The sequence below is a fragment of the Lepisosteus platostomus genome, chromosome 3, assembly GCF_059453375.1.
Source record: "Lepisosteus platostomus isolate fLepPlt1 chromosome 3, fLepPlt1.hap1, whole genome shotgun sequence".
Classification (NCBI taxonomy): domain Eukaryota; kingdom Metazoa; phylum Chordata; class Actinopteri; order Semionotiformes; family Lepisosteidae; genus Lepisosteus; species Lepisosteus platostomus.
The window spans coordinates 1,752,200-1,775,328 of record NC_142613.1 but is presented as its reverse complement, the minus strand read 5'-3'; the positions used below and the strand labels follow the sequence as shown (position 1 = coordinate 1,775,328).

At 53.9% G+C, this 23,129-nt stretch overlaps 1 protein-coding gene across 1 annotated transcript; it reads right to left on the bottom strand.

The window, feature by feature from the left end:
• Window positions 1-760: 760 nt before the first annotated feature.
• usp11 (ubiquitin specific peptidase 11) lies at window positions 761-22,839 on the bottom strand. The gene is made up of 21 exons (XM_088623763.1): window positions 22,631-22,839; window positions 19,267-19,376; window positions 18,801-18,931; window positions 18,022-18,139; window positions 17,738-17,883; window positions 16,806-16,867; window positions 16,587-16,686; window positions 15,696-15,869; window positions 14,755-14,913; window positions 13,760-13,984; window positions 13,148-13,231; window positions 12,451-12,545; window positions 11,922-12,128; window positions 11,485-11,579; window positions 9,782-10,231; window positions 9,391-9,461; window positions 8,812-8,924; window positions 7,622-7,771; window positions 7,091-7,206; window positions 6,526-6,614; window positions 761-6,285 (listed from the first exon to the last, which is right to left on the bottom strand). Exons 1-21 carry the CDS (start codon window positions 22,744-22,746, stop codon window positions 6,112-6,114), a joined length of 2,985 nt encoding a protein of 994 aa, XP_088479889.1. The 5' UTR covers window positions 22,747-22,839; the 3' UTR covers window positions 761-6,111.
• Window positions 22,840-23,129: the final 290 nt, after the last annotated feature.

Here is a 23,129-nt window from a genome sequence, read left to right as displayed (position 1 = left end):
AAGATTGTACCGTGTAAATGTCATAAAATTAGGATTATGAAAATATTCTTGCTTTATTTTATTTTTTTGGGGGGGATAGACTTTTAAAGAAACTAAATTTAATATCCATTTTAATTTATACATATAACATTGCAGTGATTAAAAATTAGCGGTCGATGCCTAGTTTAATGGACTTTGGAGAGCATAATTTGACATTGAAAGAAGTACAAATGGACCACAACAGGATGAAAAGATGTTAAGAAGTGTAGTTAATGTTCTAAGCCTTAAATGTTCCTTGCTTGCATTTTGACAATAAAAGTGTGGCAGTGGGAGCTAGCAGTTAGACTCGAGCTGGGCTCAGGGTAACGACGGAGCTAGCAGTTAGACTCGAGCTGGGCTCAGGGTAACGACGGAGCTTGCAGTTAGACTCGAGCTGGGCTCAGGGTAACGGTGGAGCTAGCAGTTAGACTCGAGCTGGGCTCAGGGTAACGACGGAGCTTGCAGTTAGACTCGAGCTGGGCTCAGGGTAACGGTGGAGCTAGCAGTTAGACTCGAGCTGGGCTCAGGGTAACGACGGAGCTTGCAGTTAGACTCGAGCTGGGCTCAGGCTGCGAGCTGCAGAAGGGAGTTTGAGCAGCGGCTGGCATGAGGCGTCAGAAACTGCAACAATGAGAAAAGACCCATCTGGACCTTCGGGAGTCGGGTTCGGTTTCGGCAGAACCCTGGCATCAAAGTGGGTCGAGATATAACCACGTGAGAGGAAAGAAACAGCTTGAGCGCCTTTTTTTTAAAATAGTCATTTTTTTTCTTTATTTACATATATCATCCTGTACAACATGCAGAAAAAATAATGCTCCCTCTGTCATCATTGCAACAACATTGTGAAAATTGGCAACTTTTTAAGAAAATACAATGTGTATAAATTCATGTCTGTATAAATATACATACAAGACTGGTTTCTATTTTTCATTAAGAACAGTAACTGCCTTTCCCTGCATGAGGAAAGGCTAAAACAAGCCCCAGGGTGGAAAAAAATAAAACCTGTCATATTCACCCCCTCTGTCGCCCTATATTCCCCTAAAAACAATTCATACTTATCACGTGGGTCAGTGGCTTTTTCTGAAATTTAAAACAAAACAAAAACAACGGCAAAGATCGAATCTCGACAAAAACAGTTTTTCAGCACGAGTTTCACTTCCTTTAAATGTCACCGTGATCAGTGAGCACCGCAAGAGCTTTTCAGTTCAAACATCGCTGCAGCATTTGTAACAGACTTAGATGCCGTGTGGGATCCAACTCCTCCCACCTGATCTGCCCGAAGATCAAGAAATGGCAACGATCACCTAGAAAACACAGCGCCTCTCTGGCAATGATGAGCATCTGAAAATACTTTAAAAAAAGGATTTACTTTCGACCTGACAGGTGAGGCTGGGGTGGGGCAGGACAGTCTATCCAATTAAAACCATGAAGAGAACCCACCAACTCGCAGTGTCATATAGGAGAAGAACTCGAATACTTAACCTGGCATTAAATATAGAACAATTTCAAGTTTCTCTGGTCAGACATATTGATGCATGTCCACTCTACACTACAAAAATAGTTTCATTACTATGTTTAAAATAAAATGTAGATTTTGCATCTTAGGAAAAACTGCACAGTGCTCAGCTCAGAACTAGTGCTGGGCTGCTGGTCAGTGTAAAGAACAGAAAATTGCTCTTTAAGGGTTGGGGTCTGCTTCATCTGTAACTTCTCCAGCTGACTCCAAAGACTCCAACAGCTGACTCCAAAGACTCTGACACTGTTGGAAATGTTCTTTTTCTGACAGAGCACCACAATCTTTACAAGCAGCTTACGGCAGCGCCCAGTGTTGTCTGTCTGTATTGCTTCATCACTGAGACTACCCTTCAAGCTAAAGTCAGATCGATCTGACCGGCTGTTGACACACATAACGTTAGCTCTGCATGCTGGAGGTAAAGACAACTGCTGTCTTTTAGACCTCTCTTCCTGGTCTTAAAATAATAAAAAGAATGCTAACATTAAGAATAGATAAACAATGAGTCTGAAAACATGTAAAGAAACTCTTCCTATCCACGCAGACAAGACCCTGCTCCGAGAGTCCTCACTTTGCCACAGTTCCCTCCCTCCCTCTCCAAACGTGCACTGTCCTGGCCAGCGCCCCCTGCAGGTGAGGAGGACCACACTCCATGCACTTTGCTCATGTTCATTCTCGCGTGCCGCACTGTAAGAGAGGCCCAGCCCCGACCCACAAAGCACAGGGGGGAGCTCTAGAGCAAACAGTCCCTGCAGACTGCCGCTCAGCTTGCAAAGCAAGAACAAAACAAACATCCTGTAGTCGCCAGCCCGTCTTCCAAAGGCAGGACTCCCCAAAACAGACAGCACCCCCAGACAAGACAAGACTGAAACACTGCAATCTCTCCGTTACCCTCCAGTACTGGCTCCACCGACCACACCTTTTCACCAGAGGAGAACACTCCAACAATCTTGTGGAATAAAACCGGAACACAACAGCCGAGACTGAACGGTCCTCTCCCCAGGTCTGTTCCTGTTCTGACAGTAGTGTAGGGAGCTCTGGGGGGACTCTGTGCCAGTGGCTGTAGCAGCTCTCGGCCGAGAAGTTGGTGATATCCACCTAGCGCAGGCAAGTCCCTGGAGATGGGAGCCAAGCCAATCCCTCTGAACTACTACACTGCACACCCCAGAGCCATCTGGGCCCAAGACACTTCTGCATTGTGCTGTATCTGCTTTAGATTGCTGTTTGCTGTTGATTAATTCACAGCCTAAAAACACAGGATTAGAAATGACTCTTCCCCCAGGCACTGTCTAGCCGCCAGGAGGACAGAATTATGAAGCCCTTACAGGTGACAGCTGGCTAAATCCAGTAACAGAGCCATAAATAAAATGACAGCAGGTGGGTAGTTTGCTGTTGGAGCTGACTTCTATGAACTAGCCTGAGATATTGCTGTGTTTACAAGAGCCCTAGTTCTGGAGCTCACAGCCTGTTGCGCACTGAATAGGCCTGGATTTGAACGGAGCCTTCAGATCCGGTTTTTCCAGATCCTTTCCCGAAAATGAATCGGATGCAACAGGCAGAGACAACCCTGGTGCCCGTGACGGAAGCAAGAAAGACTTTCACAGCTTGAAGAGTGCCAGCAAACGGGTCCTTATACACGCCTTGCACACTGCTGTACTGGGGAACCTGCTGGTGAGGAAGACTATACTCTGGGAGAATCTGCTTCCTGAGATGATTCTGCAGGGTGTTACGCTTGTGGCGTCTTGTGCTCATGATGTTCTGGAAAAGCCACCATCACAACCCCTGAACTCGCCAGCACGCCTGAGCACTCAGCTGACCGCTGCCCTGCCTGGAGCCTGCCGTCAGTCCGGCACCCCCTTCTCCTCCAGCTCCGCGGGCCCGAACCCCTCTGGGGCTCACCAGCAAGAGCATTTACTAAACCGAAAAGTGCAACTCAGTCCTTAACCTGCTCCATCCCTGGAAAGACTGAGAAGCCAATTAAAGGGCCACCGTTTCAGAGTGAAACTATGTGAGCACTGTAGCCAATGCACCTTTTGTCACTTGTCAGTCCAAACCATACACTGGGGTCCCAGTTGCTGTCACAGCTGCATTACCTGAGTGTACACAAAGGCACGTGGGGTAGTGCCAGACAAGACCCCCCGGGCTTAACTAACTAACTCCCTCCCTCCTGTAGGTGTTCAAACAGGACCGATGTACAAGGAACAGGCTCTCTGCAGGCAGGTGGTTCTTTACAGAACAGGACTCGATCAGGGAGAAGACTCACGGCAGCGGGACGTCGAAAGACAGAAACGCGCCTGGCAGCAACGCGGACATGTTCGCCGCCATCGCTGTACCGCTGGAGCACAGCTCTGGCTCCGCACCGGTGCGGCGAACAGGAGCTTGCACCTCGACAGGCCGACTGCGGGGAAACGGGGTGCGTCAAGGTGCACAGTGTTGATGGGGCACCAGGTGGGGACACAGAGGAATTCTGGGGTCATTACTACTGCTCGATCAGGCTGAAGCGTCCTTAAGAGGCGTCCTTAAGAGGCGTCCTTAAGAGGCGTCCAGTTTGTTCCGAACTGATCTGTCAAGCGCTGGGTGTCTGTGGAAGGGGGAGACGCGTGTCTCTAAAGACTCCAGGTGCCCCCATTCCTGCTTAAACCACACTGAACCTGCCCCCCCATCTCACAGGAGCCCCGGATCTTGTACAGCCGCCCTGCTTCCCCAAAACAAAATACAAAAGCCGGATGAAAATCTTACAAGTCTAACGAAGAAGGCACTGACCCCTTGCAGAGAATCAGATGATAAACAACTGTACCTTCCCGAAGCCTAACTCGATCATCTATATATATAATTTATATATATATATCAGGAGAATTACAGTAACTACCCATTAATTTAAGAAATGAAAATGTAAAAGAAGGTCACAGAGCCCAGGTCCCCCTGTTCACCTGATCCAGACAACAGAGGATGTAACACAACAGTACCTCCCACATACAAATGCGGCATCTTGAACAGCAAGGAAGGAAAGAGGTTTCCAAATCGGGCCTGCTCCTCTCTCCACAGAGATTCCCACCACGCTCGGCCACGCAAAAGCACAGAATTAAAAAAACAAATTAACTGCCTTTTTCAAATGCCACATTCGGGTGATTTTGTTTTCTCTCTTTTTGTGAAAAAAAAATTGATCGCGATAGGAAACAGCCGCCTCCTGCCTCTCCATTCCTCCCAAAAACCCTTCGGTCGCGTCGCGAGGAACTGCCAGGTGACAAACAAAACGGAAGAGATCAAGTGGCCTGTCGATACTGGCTTCCCGATTTGCACATTTTGTAGAACTAACACGGTGGAAATGGAAAATCTAAAAACAAGAGCCGATCAGATGGTTGGGCAACATTTTCCCAAAAACCCGAAAAGCACCCTTAAGAACTGCTCATAACACTCCCGAACAAACACAGCGCTCCTGCCATCCGGCTCTCTCCCCCCCCCAGACCGTGACACTCCACTGCCGGCCACCCGGGTCGCCGCCGAGCGCGATCCTGCTTCGAGTCCGTTTCCAACGTCTATGGTTCAGCAATGCCGCCCATAAAGCAGAAACCGAAAAGAAGCTGGGCTTCTTTGCATAAACGAAACGAAACATTACAAGTCCTCTGAGATTCAGTAGCCTCCGCAGATTCAGGATAAACCAGACAAGCAGGCTTCGGCCTTCGTGGGACAGCGAGGCTGTGACTGCGCTGTCCCTGGGCCGGCCCGGACTCCATCAGAAAGTGCTGCACCAGTGTGCTTATGTGCTGTGGCTGTGGTCAATCCAGCGAAGGACAGTGCCTTGACCAGTGCTGTTTCTAGCAGTGTGGACAACAACTGGGAGCATCCTGAGACCACCACGCTTTCCACTCTGCTCAGACAGCAACACCAAGATCTGGGATTACTCTGCACATCACTCACATGAATTCAGTTGTCCAGTCCTTATCTAACAGGACTTATTTACATATAGGCGTTTGGTGTGGCTGTCTGCTTCAGCCCCTGTATTTTAAAAAGACAGATGGAGCTTTGGGCTTCCTTGTGCTAGATCTTCTGTTGCCGATTCATTCTCTCCGTGTCTAACCTGTTAGATCCAACATGGCGGATGAGTTTAGGAGTTGGTGCCCAGACCCATTTTAAAGAGTAAGACTTGTCCTGCACAGAATACAGAGGTGGAAGGCAGTAGCAGGCGGAGTCTATGATCCGTGATCTCACTCCCATTACTCTCCTTGTTGGATCGTCAGGTTTATCCTGATCCTGGCTGCACAAGAGCCAAAAGATTTTGGACAGAGCAGAGAAGGTCATGAAACTGTTATCCCTGCGTCAGCCATGTTGGCTCCATCTGTACTGCGGCAACACTTACCACAGCCCTCCTTCCTCTGAGCCAACATGGGTTCAGTTTCACTTGCCTCCATGCTCATGCACCAGCCTGAGAAATATGCCCCCACCCCCTCCCACCCAGTACAGTGCAGGGAGGAGGCAGCAGGTTCAAGTTTTAGAATAAAATACAAAAATTAAAAAAAAAAAAAAAAACATATCAAAATCAAAACCACCCCTGCCAAGCCTCAAAAGCAAGCTAAGTGGTCTTAGTCTGTCTCCATGTTGACAAAGGAAGTGGTCCCGTCCAGCTCCTCCTGGCTCGAGGAAGTGACCTCATCAGCGGGGGACACGGCTGTGGAGCTGCTGGCGCAGGGCGAGGGCAAGGTGGGTGGCCGGATCTTGTCCTGGCGCTGGTAGAACAGGAGGTAGGCAGCATTGGTCTGGAACAACAGGGAACAGCAAAGACAGCTCCAGGAAAAGGTTTGGAAAAGAGGGGTGGGGAAAAAAAAAGTTGCAGCTCTCACTCAGCCGAGTAACAGTAACAGCACAGTAAGAACACGGTAAGAACACAGTAAGGAAGGGAAAAAGTGCTGACTGTCGAATTTAGAGCAACTTTAGGTCTAAGCAAGACAGAAAAAAAATCACTAGATGAACTACCAAGCTGGGATTCATGAACTTACCACAATTTGATCTTCCCTGGCATACGTAACCTTACTGTCGTCGAAATAGTACCACTGGCCATTATCCTTGTTTCGTGCGTAGCTGGTATCTGCAAATTGAGGGAGAGAACAGTCAGGGGGGAGCTTTCTGCTTCAGCATCACATCCCACGGGGATCTAAAGTCGGGAATCCTGCGCTGTTTGCATTCTCAAGCCCTTCCGTCTTAGAAGCCTGCTCGGCGTCTCCGATAGGCACTGCTGTCTCCACCACCTCAGGAGAAGTCTCTGCCAGCCCCCGGGATGCCCCTCTCGGCCCGCCTGCGCGGCCATGTTCTACCGTCGGTCTGCGGAGGTGTGCTCCAGGCGTTCCCGGGACGGACCCGGAGTGAGAGCCCTGTGCAGCCAGAGCCGGGGTATCGCCGCCCTGCTGGACAGGCGAGCCGGGATGGGAGGCTGGCATGAAGGGCAACAGTGTGACCGCATGACAGGAGGGACACGGAGGTTAAACCCGGCAAAAAAAGAACCGTCCTGAGCCAGGAGAGAGACGCACGTTGGGCTATTTCTCCTAAGAGGTCAGAGGAACTTACAGTGTCCGTCTCTCAGGCCCCCGTAGTGGTTTGACACGGCCATGAGGTCGTACCGACAGGGAGGGTTGCCCTCTGGGTCCGGCTTCCACTGCAGGAAATCCGAGAAGTCCAGGTCCCTGAAACCGGGGAGACCGAGGTCAGTCAGAATCCTGCACCAGCCTGGGCACGCCTGCTGCCCACAAGTGAGCAATGCGGGAGTGGCCACAGTTCGGGGACTCCCCCCCTTCTCAGCAGAGTTGGTAGTGACCTGCATAGGACCCCAGGTATTGTTTACGCCAAAACGGACTACTCCATTTCCCCTGTTGGGGGGGGGGGGCGGTGATATTCAACCGTGACAAAACCACTGCCCACCCAGTCGCTTGCTAGTGTGACGATATCAATATAATCCAGTATAAAATGATCAAAATACCCCTGCCGAACTGCTTCTATTTTCCACCCAGTTCTAATCTTCCCCTTCTGCCTTTGTGACCCACAAGGACCTGGGTGCTGAGTGGCCTGCACACGGCCAGCAGGGCGGCGCCGCAGGGCTACCTGATGGGGAAGTTGACGACGGTGTCGAGTTTCTCCCGGGAGTACTTGGTGTAGGAGAAGCGCTTCAGGTGGATGATCAGCACCTCCGGCAGGGACCACAGGTCCAGCTTCTTGGTGGCCAACCGGTGCTTCTTGCAGGTGGGGCAGTACCTGCAGGATACACAGGCAGACGCAGGGAAAGAGATCAGACCCTCGCTGCAGGCTCTAGCACAGATTCAGAGTCGCTGGAATGGGTGTCCGCACCGAGGATAGAAACAGCAGGCACGTCTTCACACGAAATGAAGATTTTCACTGCTCTGGATTCCTTCAAGAAAGGAAGGATGAGATACACAGATCAATAAGCAACTAGCACCACCAAGCTTGGCAGAATAAAATCTCTTATTTACCGTTTCAGCTTCACGTGCATATCAATGGACAGTAAGCTGACAAAGAGACAGGTCAGAAATATAGAGCCCACTGGAGGAAAGAAAGCACTTGGTTTCTTTTCAGAAGAGGCTGGATTAGACCAGTGGAATCCCAGATCAATAGACTATCAGTCAGGTGGATGCGCCGGATGGCCTCCTTTGTAACGGTTCTCATGTTCTGACATATCAATGCCGCCTCTGTGTGGGAGTGTACAGACCAGACTCAAGCTTATTCTCCAAATGTCTTTGTGTCGTTCACACCTGTGGGCACAGGCCAGAACATCTGACACGACACGTGCTGGATAGAAATGCTTGCGCCTGTGATACTGACACATATTTGGGGTTACAGAGCTGGTGCTTAATTGTGCTGTGGAGTATGTGATCGCAGGTCTGCGTCAGTCAACACACTGCCACAAAGTCTATTAAAGTACCGATAAGAAATGAAAAAAACAGCAGTAATTGGTTTGTGCCTAACGAGGCTGTTAAGGGTAGAAGTGGTCATCTTCAGGGAACAGGGTGAAGCAGAGAGGAGGGGAGGCGTGAGGCAGAGAGGAGGGGGAGGCGTGAGGCAGAGAGGGGGGGGAGGCGTGAGGCAGAGAGGAGGGGAGGCGTGAGGCAGAGAGGAGGGGGAGGTGTGAGGCAGAGAGGAGGGGGAGGCGTGAGGCAGAGAGGAGGGGGAGGCGTGAGGCAGAGAGGAGGGGGAGGCGTGAGGCAGGAGGGGGAGGGGGGAGGCGTGAGGCAGGAGGGGGAGGCGTGAGGCAGAAGGGGGAGGCGTGAGGCGCTCACCAGGGGTTCTCCTCCTCCAGGGTCTCCACCGTGGTGAAGAGCTCGATGCAGCGCTGCAGCCGCACTGTCTCCAGCCTGTGGGGGACGTCCATGCTCTTGTCCTTCACATATTTCTGCAGAGGGGACAGGACACCGCAGACACACGTGCACACAGGCACGAACATACACACATAAATACACACAGGCACGCACGCACGCACACACACAGGTACGCACACACAGACGCACAGGCATGCACACATAGACACATGTACAGGCATGCGCAGGCACACGCACAGGCACACATACACAGGCACGCACACACACATAGACACACACAGTATCGTCAGGTGCCAGAATCTCCAATAATGATTTCATTTGTTTTAATAGCTAAAATACTCATTTCCAACAGCACAATAGTTGGGACACTTGACAATATCAAGGCAATGACTGTCCCCAAAACAACATGCTACAGTGTGGGTGAAGGGATAAGATTTCCCCATCTAATCAGTAGAGCCAGTGCAGTCCCTACCGAGAAAACACTATCACCACGATCATCCTCATCGGTGCAGTGAGGGACACGAGCTTCAGCGCACGTACCTCTGCCTCGTTCTCGTTGTAATATTTCTTCTTCATCTCGGGGTCCCAGTCGATGGCGATGTAGTGCTGAGCTGGAGACAGGACACAAGACAGCGGTGGTCAGGGACAAACCCAGCCTCTTCCCCAGACTCACACCACTCCTTCACACCTGGTGATCGAGAGCCCCCGAAATTACACGCTCTGCGCGTTTCCCCGCTTTTCGAGCTGGGAGCAGCTGGCGAATCACACCTATCTGAGCGCGGCATGACCGCCAGCTCAGGATCTTCGGCAAGGCACTGCAGATGTGACAGCAAAACAAGCAAGCTTCTTAAGAGCTGCAGCGCCGAGTAGGCCTAAGACACTACAACGCCTCGCTCCGCTTTATCGCCAGAGGCCGGCCAGCCCGACTCACAGTTGAAGGAGAAGGTGCTCCCCTCCCCCATGCCTCTGTCCGTGGTGCCATTGGAGTTCACTGCCTGGATGGTGAACAGCAGCTTCCTGCGCTTGGGTGGGCGGTACTTCCTCTTGGGCTGCCTCTTTAGCGGCCTCTCATTGGGCGGAGGGCTGGGGGGTGTGTCTTCATGGTTGTTTTCCTCCTGCTCCTCCTCCTCCTCCTCACCCCCCTCCTCCTCCTCCTCCGAGGGCCGGGGCATCGTGAGCGAGTGGTTCTCTCCCTCGCCGTCTCCGCCGGCTCCTCGCGAGGGCCCCTCCGTCCCGCCGCTGGGCTCGGCCTCCGCCTCCGCCTGCTCCGCCGAGCTGTCCGACTGCTTCCCCTCCGACCCCGAGCCCTCGCAGGCCCCCCCGGCCACCCCGTCCTCCAGGGCAGAGCACCCCGGCTGCTGGCCGTCGCCCTCTCCCTCCTCTGGAGAAAGAGAAAGGATCTGAAGTGTGAAACCGCCGTGGAACTGAACCCGGGGCGGCATCGTGAAGCTCTTTTCAGCTGAGCCCCACACGTCTCAAGCAGAGACTGCCTGGTGGAAGGACACCACCCCCATACCCGGCCCTTGCAAGGGTATAAATCACAGAACGTCCTGGAGTCAAAGAGAAGCCCTTTCATTTCCTGCCTCAAAGCTCAAAGCCAGGAACAGCCAAGGAACACAAGGAGAGTTAGGCCAACTGGCCCGTTCGACAGAACCCAACGGACCGTGAGGATCGTGGTCCTGCAGCCTCTCGCAGGAGGAAGCCAGGGGCTCTATTTCAATAACTTGAAAGGACAGAGACCTCGCCAGATCACAAATGAGTTGTCACTCGCTCGACTGACTGGTTAGATGGTGCTCTGGGAGTCTTGCCATGACAAGCAGGTACTTTCTGAATGTAAATGTGCACAAACAGTGCAGCAGCAGATTATCGATCCTTATTATGATACATCGCAAAGCTGCTTGGCAATTGCTGTCATAAGTTGTTGATGACAGAAGCAAACTGTTACAATGTTCCCCCACCTTGATTACTCATTTTGACTACACCTTGACCATCACAAGAGCTGTGCTGACTGAAATCAACCCAACACTCAAGTATTTCAGAGGCTCTCCTCCCTGGGCCTGCACGTTGAAGTCTCTCCTTCTCTGTATTCCAGCTAAACTCTGGGTTAATCTGCTCCCTTTCCCGGTTGTGCTCATCTCTCAGAACTGCTGACGGCTCGCTTAAGAAGCTGGCTGAACAGCTGGGCATGGCCAGCGCAGGAGTGGCCAGCGGGCGTGGCCAGCGCAGGAGTGGCCAGCGGGCGTGGCCAGCGCAGGAGTGGCCAGCGGGCGTGGCCAGCGCAGGAGTGACAATGGGGAAAGGGGCGGGACCAGCGCTCTTGTGGTCAGAGTTGGGGAGGAGTGGCCAATGCCACAGTGCATAAGTGGGCGTGGCCAGCACGGTAGTCCTCAATCTATGGGCTCATAATTTGGATGTTTTTCTTTTATGGGGCATCAATTTAAGAAGAAAAACAAACACCTGAAATTCGCAGAGTGAACCATGTGTGTGGCCAGTGCAGGAGTGCGATATGGGAATAACAGTCTGGGGTGCTGGAAGGGAAGGCATATCGACTCTCGAGTCTGAGGCCTGGCTGGACCACAGTGGGGTGGGCTGGGGGTCGAGAAGGAGTGAGTGGGCCGGCAGAACAGGGAATACCATCGCTCACGCCAGGCGTGTGGGCCTTCAGTAGGTCTTCCTCTTCGTCCTCTTCCTCCTCTTCCTCCGAGGGGTCAGGCGGATGGACGTAGCGGCTGCAAGGAGAACACAGGACTGAGGGTCTGTGCAGGGGAACTGCCGGTGCTCGTGACTCTCATTTACAAAAAATAACTTGCAGGCTTTACAACACACTCTGTATCAGACGCCAGCTCGTCAGAGATCCCAGTATTTCACATACAGAAATTCCAGTTTTTCTTTTACGAGGCGTAGCAAGAAAAATAAGCTGTAGGATATACAAAAAACAAAGGAGGATGCTCACGCACTCTTGTGTGTGAGGGCAAGAACTTGCAATGCTAAACTACACACACAGTATCAGCATCGCCCGCTGAGCAAGCAGTTAGCACAGCTGTCGTTATGGGTCACCACGGCAGACTCACACCAAGCGCTGCAGGAAGATCCGGTACAGGGCATCGTGGGAGCAGTCGTTGCGCGACACAGTGATGAGTAAGGGGTGGCCGAACAGCGAGGTGCTGTAGTTGCTGTTGCCCGTGCCGTAGTCGCGGTAGTTGGAGCGCTCGCGGAGATACAACGCCACAACCACCTCGTCCCCGTCCTCCTCCACAGAGCTGCTGCTCAGCTCATACCTGCAGGGGGCGCCGGCGAGAAACAAACGCGGTGTTACTGAACATCGGCTCATTTCACCGGCAAACCTGCCGATACGAGCAAACACCTGACCACACCTCCCTCTCCTTACAGTAAAAACTACACGCAGAAATCGTACAGCTGGGAACTCTGTTATGTGCCAGCGTGTATCCCATACAAAAACCATGCATCTTGTTCCAGTACGAATGGAAGAATTTAACACATTTTCATCTCAGAGACCTGATGCTGAGCTGGACTGACAGACCAGGACAGAGCAGCTACAGGTGCCTGGCACAGGCCGTACCCAGCAAGAATCCAACTTACACAAAAATGTCATCGCGATCCAGGATGCAGCTGAGCAGCTCCTCGGAGTGGTAGATCTTATAGAAGTGATGGTTGAAGACGTCTGCCACCACCATCTGAAATAGCAGCAAGGGACAGGGAGAAGCTCAGAAGGGGGTGTGTCTGCTTGGGCAGCCTGCGCTCTGATCCCAGCGCTGCCCTGGCGCAGAGGAGCGAAGCAGGGATGAAAAACTCGGGTCTTCAAGAACCACAGGCAGGGCCTCTGCGCAGTTCAGCGGCTGAGCTAGCTGACTCAATGCAACACTCTTCCTCCTGCTGGATGGATTATTGGGCATCTTCCTGCCATCAGGGAAAATCAGGGACTGGACACCCGTGACACTGACGTGGAGGGATCTGCCTTTTCTCTGAACTTGAGCGAGCCGATTTCATCTGGGACAAGTGCAGAAGTGAAAAATGTCGGCCCTGTCCAGTTAACGAGATGTGCCTCAAAACAATATGAGCGGAGCACCTCGCTCAAGTGTCTCATCTTGGATTTGAACCCACAACCTTCCAGTTACAAGCCCAGGACCTTGACCACTGGACCGCACCACTGCCTTAATCACCAGGGCCTTGTGAAGCTCAACTCGTGCGTAACCCACCATCGCCATCCTCACCGCGGCTCAGGACACCTGACTTCACGGTTGTCAGGGCAACGTGTGCCCCGCGGGCTCAGGCTTACCTGATTGGACGGAATCCCCGTCAATCGCGAGAGGGCGGCAGTCAGGTCGCACACTTTGCCAGCTTTGGGAACCACCAGGCGATACTGCGGAGGCACACCGGAGCAGGAGGTGAATAAGGGAGGTTAATGCTACCTTATTGTGCACCAGAGCACAGCCTCAGTCCTGCCTAGGGCCCCTTCTGTGCGAAGCGTGCAGTAATAATGCGGAAACTGCCACATTTGCACAAATTACACCGTGCCTGCTTGCATCAGAGACAGCAGGAAGCCTGGACAGATTACAGGTGGTTCTCATTCCGCGCTCTTCATTTGCATGTTTTTGTTTAATTGTCTTAAGAAGACAAAAACCACTTAAATCATTGAGAACGAACATTAGAAAGGTCACAAGCGACAGGAGGCCATTCAGCACCACCCAGCGCGTCTGGTAATTAGTAGCTAATTGATCCCAGGGTCTCAGGAGGATCTCTCAGCAGAGGAGAAAGAAACCAAGGTATGGGCTTCAGCAGCACGGCTGAGCAGCTTGTTCCACACTCCCACCGCCCTGAGTGAAGAGAGGAAGTTCTAAATACTCCTCCCTGGGCCTGTGAGAGGGCTCCTCCCTGGCCAGAGGGTTACCTGCATGGGCTTGGCGGCGGGGTCGAGCGAGACGAAGAACACCTCCATCACCCTGTCCTTGCTGACGGGCAGCGGCACGCTCAGGTAGCAGAAGGGGTCGAAGGTCACGGAGACCTTGCGGCACTCGGGGCAGACCAGCGTGGACTTGAAGAGGCCGTGGAACGTGTCCACAATCACCGAGTCGTTCCGGCGCCGGTGGTTCCGCCAGGCCTCCTCCGCCACCTCCTGGCACGGGGGGGGCGAGAGGTCAGGGAAGGGTCAAAGGTCATCCTGTCATTCTGACATGCTGCACCCAAGCCTATCTGCCTGTAGCTACAGGATCTCTGTTTGATAGCAAGTATGTAAACCAGGAGTCTCCACCTCTGGCACAGGGTCAGACAGACCACCTGTTTCTACACACTGAAAACACTTAAACACGTTATTGAGCCATCAAGCGTCTGGAATTAAGGTCCTTGAGGGCTTGATTTCTATTCCCACAGACTTTACTGTATTTAACAAATCACCTGCAAACAACTAGAATTCAGCTATTCCACATATTTGAACACCTGCTGCACTGGGACGCTCCAGGAGGAGGGGGAGATACTAGATACCACTAACCCAGCCTCCCCGACCAACTGTAACTCTTCACCGACTTCAAGCCCGTCTCCTGTTTGTCGCAAAGTTGCCAGCAGGGGGCTCCAGCGCTGCTGAAACCAACAGGCCCTTGAGGCAAAGACACCGGGGGTCTGACCCTGCGTCACAGGGAGGCCTGAGACAGGCCGGTCAGATGGGCACAACTGCCCCTACGCTCATTCTCGTACAGAAGCCAGCCCACACCAACACACCGCTAGCAGCTGCAAATCGGGTGAGCGTGAAATTAAAACAAAATCGCAAAACACCGTTCAAAACCACCCCACCAGCCCCGACACAAGATCCCTGCCCTCAGCAGCTCAGGCCCCGGCAGCCCCCTGTCCTTCACGAGCTCCTGGCCCCTCTTCCCCAGGGCAGGCCGGTACCTGGTCCGGCCGGCCGTCGGCGTCCTGGAGCTCGATGTACTCCTTGTTCTTCACGCGATTCAGGTCCTCGTGGAGCCCGTCCAGCAGGAAGGACAGCAGCTCCTGGGAGTCGTGCTGCTGGTAGCCCACGAACTGGGAGGCGAAGTGGCTCACCTTCGTCTGCAAGTCAGGAGAGGAGGCTCCAGCACACGGGCTCGGGAGGAACAACCTCCCACCCCTCCCTCTGGGCCCCAGGAGTGTGTGCGCAAGGCGCTGGAGCCCTAACAATCCTGGTCCTGCAGCCCCTCCCCCCTCAGGACCAGGACTGGGGACCCCCGCAGTAGAGACAGTCCCCTCCCCCCTCAGGACCAGGACTGGGGACCCACGCAGTAGAGACAGCCCCCTCACCCCTCAGGACCAGCACTGGGGACCCCCGCAGTAGAGACAGCCCCCTCACCCCTCAGGACCAGCACTGGGGACCCCCACAGTAGAGACAGCCCCCCCCAGGACCAGCACTGGGGACCCCCGCAGTAGAGACACCCCCCCCCCAGGACCAGCACTGGGGACCCCCGCAGTAGAGACAGCCCCCCCCCAGGACCAGCACTGGGGACCCCTGCAGTAGAGACAGTCCCCTCACCCCTCAGGACCAGCACTGGGGACCCCCGCAGTAGAGACAGTCCCCTCCCCCCTCAGGACCAGCACTGGGGACCCCCGCAGTAGAGACAGCCCCCTCACCCCTCAGGACCAGCACTGGGGACCCCCGCAGTAGAGACAGTCCCCTCACCCCTCAGGACCAGCACTGGGGACCCCCGCAGTAGAGACAGTCCCCTCATCCCTCAGGACCAGGACAGCGCTCCCCCCCAGGACCAGCACTGGGGACCCCCGCAGTAGAGACAGCCCCCCCCCAGGACCAGCACTGGGGACCCCTTTACCAACAGCCCCCCAGAGCGCCTGGGCGGTACCTTGAAGATTCGCGGCACCACGGAGTAATGCCTCCCCGACCACATCTGCTTGATGACGTCGGCGTAGGCCTCGGCGATCTCACCCCTCATGCCCAGCGGGTTGGTGAAGTTGAGCTCCTCCAGGTAGGCGCTGCGCAGGAAGTACTCCGTCAGGGGAGGGGTGTTACTGAGACACTGCGGGGGGCGGAGAGGCAGAAGCAGAGAGATCAGCACCGCCGCCCTCCTCGCCCGCGCATCACAGACAGGAGAAGTATCCCCGCCCCCCTCAGAGAGAGAGTCTATATTATCCCCGAGGGGGGAATTTTGTTTTACAGCAACAGTGCTGGATTACAAGCACACAGAAAAAAACACGACATCAACAACAATATCCATACATCTTGGCACAGGAAGTCAAGTGTTAAGAAAGGTGTGACTGTGAACTTCGATCCATTGGTTTTGGAGTTGGCGAGTCTGTGTCTGCGTTCAGATGGGAGTAACCGGAATTCATTAAACGAGGGGTGTGAAGGATCGTCACAGATGGATTTTGCTTTATGGATCTGCCCTTATCGGGGCCGTTTTAATTGTTGGAGCTGTTGGTTCTATTTGCAATGCGGGTCCTGTGCAGTTACTGAAAAGAGCATGCACTCTGAGTTAATCGGACCAACACCTTCAGCCACAGTGACTCACATTCGCACCCCTTTGCACAGCTGGGTGTTTCACTGTGCCGGTCTGACTGAAGCACTTTGCTCCGGGGACACCAGCAGCCCCTCTCCCGGGATTCGAGCCCACAAGCTGTTCTTATGAACTGAGCCTCGTTCTGTCCGTCTGAGAACGTCTTGTCGAAATCCGACCCCCCGGCTGGCTCGTGTCCAGGGCCCAGCGGGGATGCGGGGATTAAAGACGGGGGCTCACCTGCAGGGCAGAGTTCATGAAGCAGGTGTTGCCCAGGTTGGTGAGCCCACAGACGCCCGGCTGTCCCCGGTAAGAGTCCTGCTCCTCCATCGCATTCCTCCTGTGGCCAAGAGACGGGGGGGGGGGCTCATTAATGAGCCAATCAAGAGCACCAGCTGGAAATGCCCGCTGTCAAGAGCCCAGATACCCGCCACGCTCCCACCCCCTGCCAGAACTCACACGGTCTGCGGTCTGGAGCTGGGCCAGGTGCCGTCTGGGTTCCTCATCTCCATGATCACGGTCTGAAACACAGCGCACACACACATACACACACAGGCGTGAGGCAGCTCACTCGGGACACCAGAGGATCGGCTGCACAACGCCAGCAGAGGCGGCTACCGGCTTCTTTCCTTGCCCTCCACCGACACCCGCCCCCCACGGCGATCGAGGCTCGGTCACTCGAACAGCACGACTTAGAATGTCCCTGCACACCTGAAGACTGCAAGGGGAGCCGGACCTGATACAAGTATTCAAGACCCTCACAGACATCGATAAAGCCGACCCAGCAGATTTCTGAAGTACAAAACCAGAGGGCACGAGCACGGACGATGTGGAAGTGCTTTAGAAACCCGAGAACAGGACATGCTCCTTTACCTGAAGGGTAGTGGGAGGGTGGAACATGAAGCCCATACCCCAGCTTCCTTCAAGCCAGGCCTGCGTGAGATTCTCTCATTAATGAACTACCAGACAGGCTAGGGGGGCCCAACAGCCTCCCCTCATGTGTAGCCTTGTGTGGCCCCACGTCGTCTGCCTGGTAGTCGCTGTGCTTTGCCGTATGAACTCATGGAGGACACACAGGCGCTGACCCTGCCATCTAACCACACGCCCGCCTCTGAACAGAAATAAAGAGGCTGACAAATCCCCATTAACAAAAAGAGCAGCTGACCCAGTCAGCCTGGTGCGCCACACACGGCGCGGTCCGGAAGGCCAATGGCTAGACCGCGCCATTATGGGCAAACTGGAAAGCACTGTTTTTTGCAGGGGTGTTTTTTTAACGCTGCAGGGCTACGAGGCGAAGCATTCTGGCCAAGCCCCACGCTGTATGTGCTGTGAGCAGCCCTGGAGGGGCGGGGCGGGGCGGGGTGAGAGGGCCCGCGGGCGCCTGGCCGTACCATGCCGGAGCTCAGGCAGGCGTCCAGCACGGTCATGTGGACGTTGCGCAGCCTCTCGCAGCTGGTGTCCGAGCTCTTCATCCACAGCCGCGTCTCCGCCGAGTCCGAAACCTCAAAGCGGCCCCGCATGGCGTTCTGGATCGTATCTGCACGCACACGAGACAGAACCACAGCTGACACCCGGCCAACAGCTCACAAGCACGCGCTCGGGTTCGACGCACACTCTCTGCTCTCCCGCGCAATGGGAGCGGACTGTCTGTCCTGGTCCTGAAGAAGATACATACGGACGGTGTCGGCGCGGCTGAACTGCATGGGCAGCGCGTTGTCCATGTCGCTGTGCAGACACAGGTAGATCTCCACCGGGTACACCTCCACCTTCAGCGTGCTGGGCAGGTCCACCACCTGCCGGCCACACGACACACACACACACACGTCAGCCGGCTCTGCCCGGGCTCCCCGGGCCTCCCTCAGTGCCCCCTTCCATTTCGCCCTGTTGTTCCTGCTACCAACTTCTAGACTTTGCAGTCACAACAATCGCCATACAGGCCAGCCAGCTCCCAGCCCTCCATCCCCTCCTGCCCCCCCAGGAACAGAACCCTTTCCGCCCCTTCCACAGCCCCCCCCCGGACCCCAGCACCCCCCTTGCCTCAAACCTGCCCCCTCCAAGAATAAACCCCTCTCCGGGCTCCCCCGGCTCCCCCCTGTCCTGAGGGCCAGCCCGTAACGGAAGGGGGGCAGCTGGACTCTCCCTCGTCTCCCAGTCGGGGCCACGCCAGGGGTGGGGCGGTGCCAGTGCCAGCATCGTGCCCTCGCTCTCCCGGCGGCAGTCAGCAGGAGCCGTGGGGAACTGGGGTGACCCTGCGTCAGCACTGATAGAGGCTCTCCCACCCTCTCCCAGAGCACCAGGACACCCGGGCCCAGCCAGACCACCTGGGAGAGCGTGCCCATGGCCCGGGATGAACCGGGGTTGGGAAACGCCTCTGAGGGCTGGCCCAGGTGGGACCGAACAGATGGGGGTACTATGAACGCCAAGCCCCAGCGTGCCGGGGCACGGCCCCCGTACCTTCCTCTCCAGGGGGGGCTGCTCGGGCGCCATGCCGTACCACGCCAGCAGCTTGCGCCAGGCCTCGGCGGGCACCAGGATGAAGTCCTCTTCCTCCACCAGACGCTCCTTCAGCCGACAGGACTCCAGGTCTGTCAGGCGCACCGGAGCACGGCCGGGGAGACACCGGGGAGAATTTCCAAAAACACAAGCAAAAAAAACAGAAGGAGAAGTGAAACCGCAGAGTTGTGCAGCCCTCTTAAGAAAACCTCAACGTGAAGATTGTTCTAAGAGGGAGGAAGAACAAATTTCAAATTTCAAACGCGTTTCTGCGTCTCTGCAACAGAGACTAAAATACCACTTGCCCTTTCCGTGCTTGTTCAGAGCCCTGCCATGCTGTTTTAGAGGAATGCTCTAAACGGGCTGGATGGTCTTTGTGTTCTACAAGTCGCTGCATCTTGGTCCGGGCCAGCGCCCGCTCCCTTACCCTCAAAGAGCTCCGCGTTGTCGATCCGTCCCGGGAAGGCGGAGGAGTTCTGGTCCCCCATGTGCACGTACTCCTTCCACTGCTTGAACCAGTGAAGATCCAGCAGGTACCTGCGCAGCGACAGGGACAGCGTCTCAGAGCCCGGCCCTGCCTGTGGCACAGACAACAGCCAGATCCGCGCCGGGCCTGACGCAGACGCTCAAGGCAGAGGGGCACATTTGTCTCGTGGGGTGGGGTGGCAGGTTGCATGCCGAGCACAACATGCCTGGGGTTCACTGGGGTATACTGTACCTCGGCTTGTCCCCACAGGAGAAGCACTTTACACAAACACGCCTGCAGAATTTAATTTAATTCCATCATACCCTGTCAACTGGTGACAAAGCTCAGGGGATTAGGTCTGTGCAACTCTGTCTGCAACTGGCTGCTGGACTTTCTTATCGAGAGACCACAGGTGGTGCGGATAGGCAATAAAACATCTACACCACTCACCCTGAGCACTGGAACCCCACAAGGCTGCTGTCTGAGTCCAAGGTTGTACTCCCTATTTACTCACGACTGCACAGCCAGACACAGCAATAACCGCATCATCAAGTTTGCCGATGACACCACTATAATAGGACTGATCAGTGATGATGACGAGTCCACTTACAGGGATGAAGTTGTACAGCTGCTTAGGTGGTGTCATAGCAATAACCTGGACTTGAACATAAAGAAAACGAAAGAGCTAATAGTGGACTTTCGGAGACACAGGCCACACACTCACAGCCCACTCAGTATTGATGGAACGGAAGTGGAAACAGTCACCAGCTTTAGGTTTTTGGGAATTCACATCTCTAAAGATCTAACCTGGACTGTGAATACTGACTCTATCATGAAGAAGGCTCAGCAGCGCCTTTATTTCTTGAGGTGCCTCAAGCGATGGGGGATGCCAACACATGTGTTGGTGAACTTCTACCGCTGCACTATCGAGAGCGTCCTCACCAACGGGATCACCGTGTGGTATGGCAACACCTCTTCGCGAGAAAGAAAGGCACTGCAGAGAATGGTCAATATGGCCCAGAAGATCATCGGCTGCGGTCTCACCGAGATTAAACAGCTCTATGAGGACCGCTGCCGTGGTAGAATTCTGGCCATCACAGAGGACAGTCACCACCCCGGGCATGAGCTCTTCACCCCACTGCCCTCAGGCAAGAGATATAAGAGCATACGGACACTTACCACTAGATTCTTCAATAGCTTCTATCCACAAGCAGTGAGACTGGCGAACACATTTAGCCATCCCCCTCGGACCACACCTACACCATCACCATCTACCTCATTGTAATTTATTAATTGTACGTCTCCAGTCATTGTTTACACGTCTGTATTGTTTACATTCAAACTGTCTGCATGTTTACTTGCACATTGTCTATTGTTTGTTTGTACATTGTCTTGATGCACTGTTTGCACTTTGTTTTGTTTTTTACACTTGTTTTATAATCGAGAGACTTTCTGTAAGTAAGAATTCCATTGTACCAGTACCGGTTACATATGGCAATAAAGTTCAAGTTCAAGTTCAAGTTCAAGTTCAAGTTCAAGAAAAAAGTCAAGTCAATCTGGAAGGGGTTACAGTTTTTATCCTCTGGACTGAGAGTGATCCACAGCTCTGAGTGCTGTGAAGGGTCGGAAGAGAGGAAGAACAGCCTCTATATACAGAGTATGTGAAGCTACTGGAGCTGCTTGTTCCCCTGGGTCAATATTCAACGGACATCTCTGCAGACCGCTTCACAGAAACCTTCTGCTGTGTGTGGGCGTGTCCAGTGGCCAGGCTGAGTTAGGCTCAGCTGCCAGCAGACAGTTACTCTCTCCATAGCCCTGCGCTATCAGCCAGCCAGCAGCCAGCTGGAGCTACTGCACCGAAGATAAGCCTTCCCAAAACAGACAACCCTGAGCAAAACTGATCCTCGTCCCAGGATAAATGAAACATTAATAAACAAGTTGGTGCACCTCCGGCAGGAATTGCAGAGCAGGACTGAAGCCCACAGTTGGGGGGGGGGGGGAGGTCAGGGTTGCGGGTTCGAATCCGTGGTGAGGCACAGCTGTTGTACCATGAGTGAGATATGCCATTCAGATCGCTCCACTAAAACACCCAGTGCTAGGAACAGGTCCCCCGGCAGGTACTCTGAGAAATTTTTCTCAAAAGGCTTTGTCAAATAAAACCCATAACAAACCCACATCACTCCCTTCCCAGAGTGGAGGTGATGCTCCACTTCCATCATCTAAAAGCTCTCCCATTTAGACATACTTGTCATTACAGGCCATCCTGATATACCTGGATATGCACAACAAATGTTTTATCAACCAATTCTTGGGGCAAATGAGGAAAAACTATCTTTTGAATTGTCATCTTTTGAATAATGAAAGCAGATACTTTGAAACTAGTGCACGCCACGCATGGCCCTGCTCCTAACCGGGTCAAACGATTGCAGCTGCACTCTTTCAGGTCCACGTCCGGAAAGGTCGTGGAAAAACAGGTCCAGAGCCCACGGGCAGGCGGGTCTCTGCAGAGTGGCGAGACGGCACCAGCGAAACCGATCCCCGACAGTCGCTAGGAAACCCGCATCATGCCGGCCGTTCCGAGCAACCGGTCCAAAAACCAGAAGGCACTCTATCCTAAAATTGTTCATCAAGCCCCAGCCCGACAGGACGAGCTAAACCCGCGTTGGAAAATCCAGTAATGCAGAGCGGACCACGGCACGTACAGGTCTGACATCTCGACAGAGGGGAATGTCAACAGGCGCTCGCTCGACACGCCTGGTGCTGCCTCTGTGATTGAACAGCGTTTGAAGACGGGGGTTGAGTCACGGCCAGGAAGAGCCCGGCCCGAAGGCTTGCTGAGAGTGAACGGATCCGACTCTCCGCGTCGTTTCCCTCTCTCGGAGTTGACGTCAGAGGGAGAGAAAACGAAACCAGCTCAGACCCGCAGCTTCACCGCTCACCCACAAGCAAGACAAACTTATCGGGGACGCCCCGGCCTGAACTTTTCCATTTTCCCACCCGAGACATCTCCATCTCCCGGCTCCCCTGGAGGGGGCTGTGCGGGACTTTAAGCTGAACGATTGAAATGACACCCCCGCTGCCGAAAGCCAATATGAACGCAGTTACACTAGCAAGCCCCTCCAATGAAAAAGTAGCGAAAGCAGCTCGGCGATTGCTGTGAATTCATCACGTACAAACCCCTGCACCTACACGGACCGAGTCAACGCAGGGGATCGCTGTGGCGGACCGATCTTCAGTCAGGTGAAGTGGGGGGACAGGGGAAAATTAGTTAATTTACACCCTGTCAGATCACAGCCTCGGGTTTCCTCTCCGGCGATCGCCTTACCAGCTGTCCCCGGCGCGCAGCCTGTGACCCTGGATAATATCTTCTATCTCTCCGCGCTGGGTCTCCAATCCCGGCGGCTCTGCCGACGAAGACGCGGTAACAGCAGCAGCAGCCATGATAGATCATCAATGTCTGTGTCTGTGAGGGTTCGCGAACTGCCCGAAAAACCACGGAACAGCAGATCGATGGGTCCGACTACCGCCGGAAGCAGGAAGCCATCCGGGCTGAGAAACCACTTCCGGGGGTGTCACTGTGAAATCAGTCCCCCGCTGCCGCCGCACACGCTTCGGCCGAGAGCACGTTTCACCTGCCTTTTCACAAACATTCCGATTAGTTATTAATAATCCGAAGTCGCATTTTAAGATGGTGTAGGTTTTAATTGAAGAACACAATAATAAACACTGGTATTTGTATGATTTATTTACACCACTAAAAGTAGTTTTTACAGTTACAGAGTGAACACTTGAAATAACTTTCCAATAGGATGAACAAACTACAT

Coding starts and splice junctions, on each gene's coding strand:
- usp11 (XM_088623763.1), bottom strand. CDS start 22,746: ATGGCTGCTGCTGCTGTTACCGCGTCTTCGTCGGCAGAGCCGCCGGGA. Junction 12,546..13,147: donor CGGGGATTCCGTCCAATCAG/GTAAGCCTGAGC, acceptor CTGCTATTTCAG/ATGGTGGTGGCAGACGTCTT. Junction 9,462..9,781: donor GAGCACCTTCTCCTTCAACT/GTGAGTCGGGCT, acceptor TCCTGTCTCCAG/CTCAGCACTACATCGCCATC.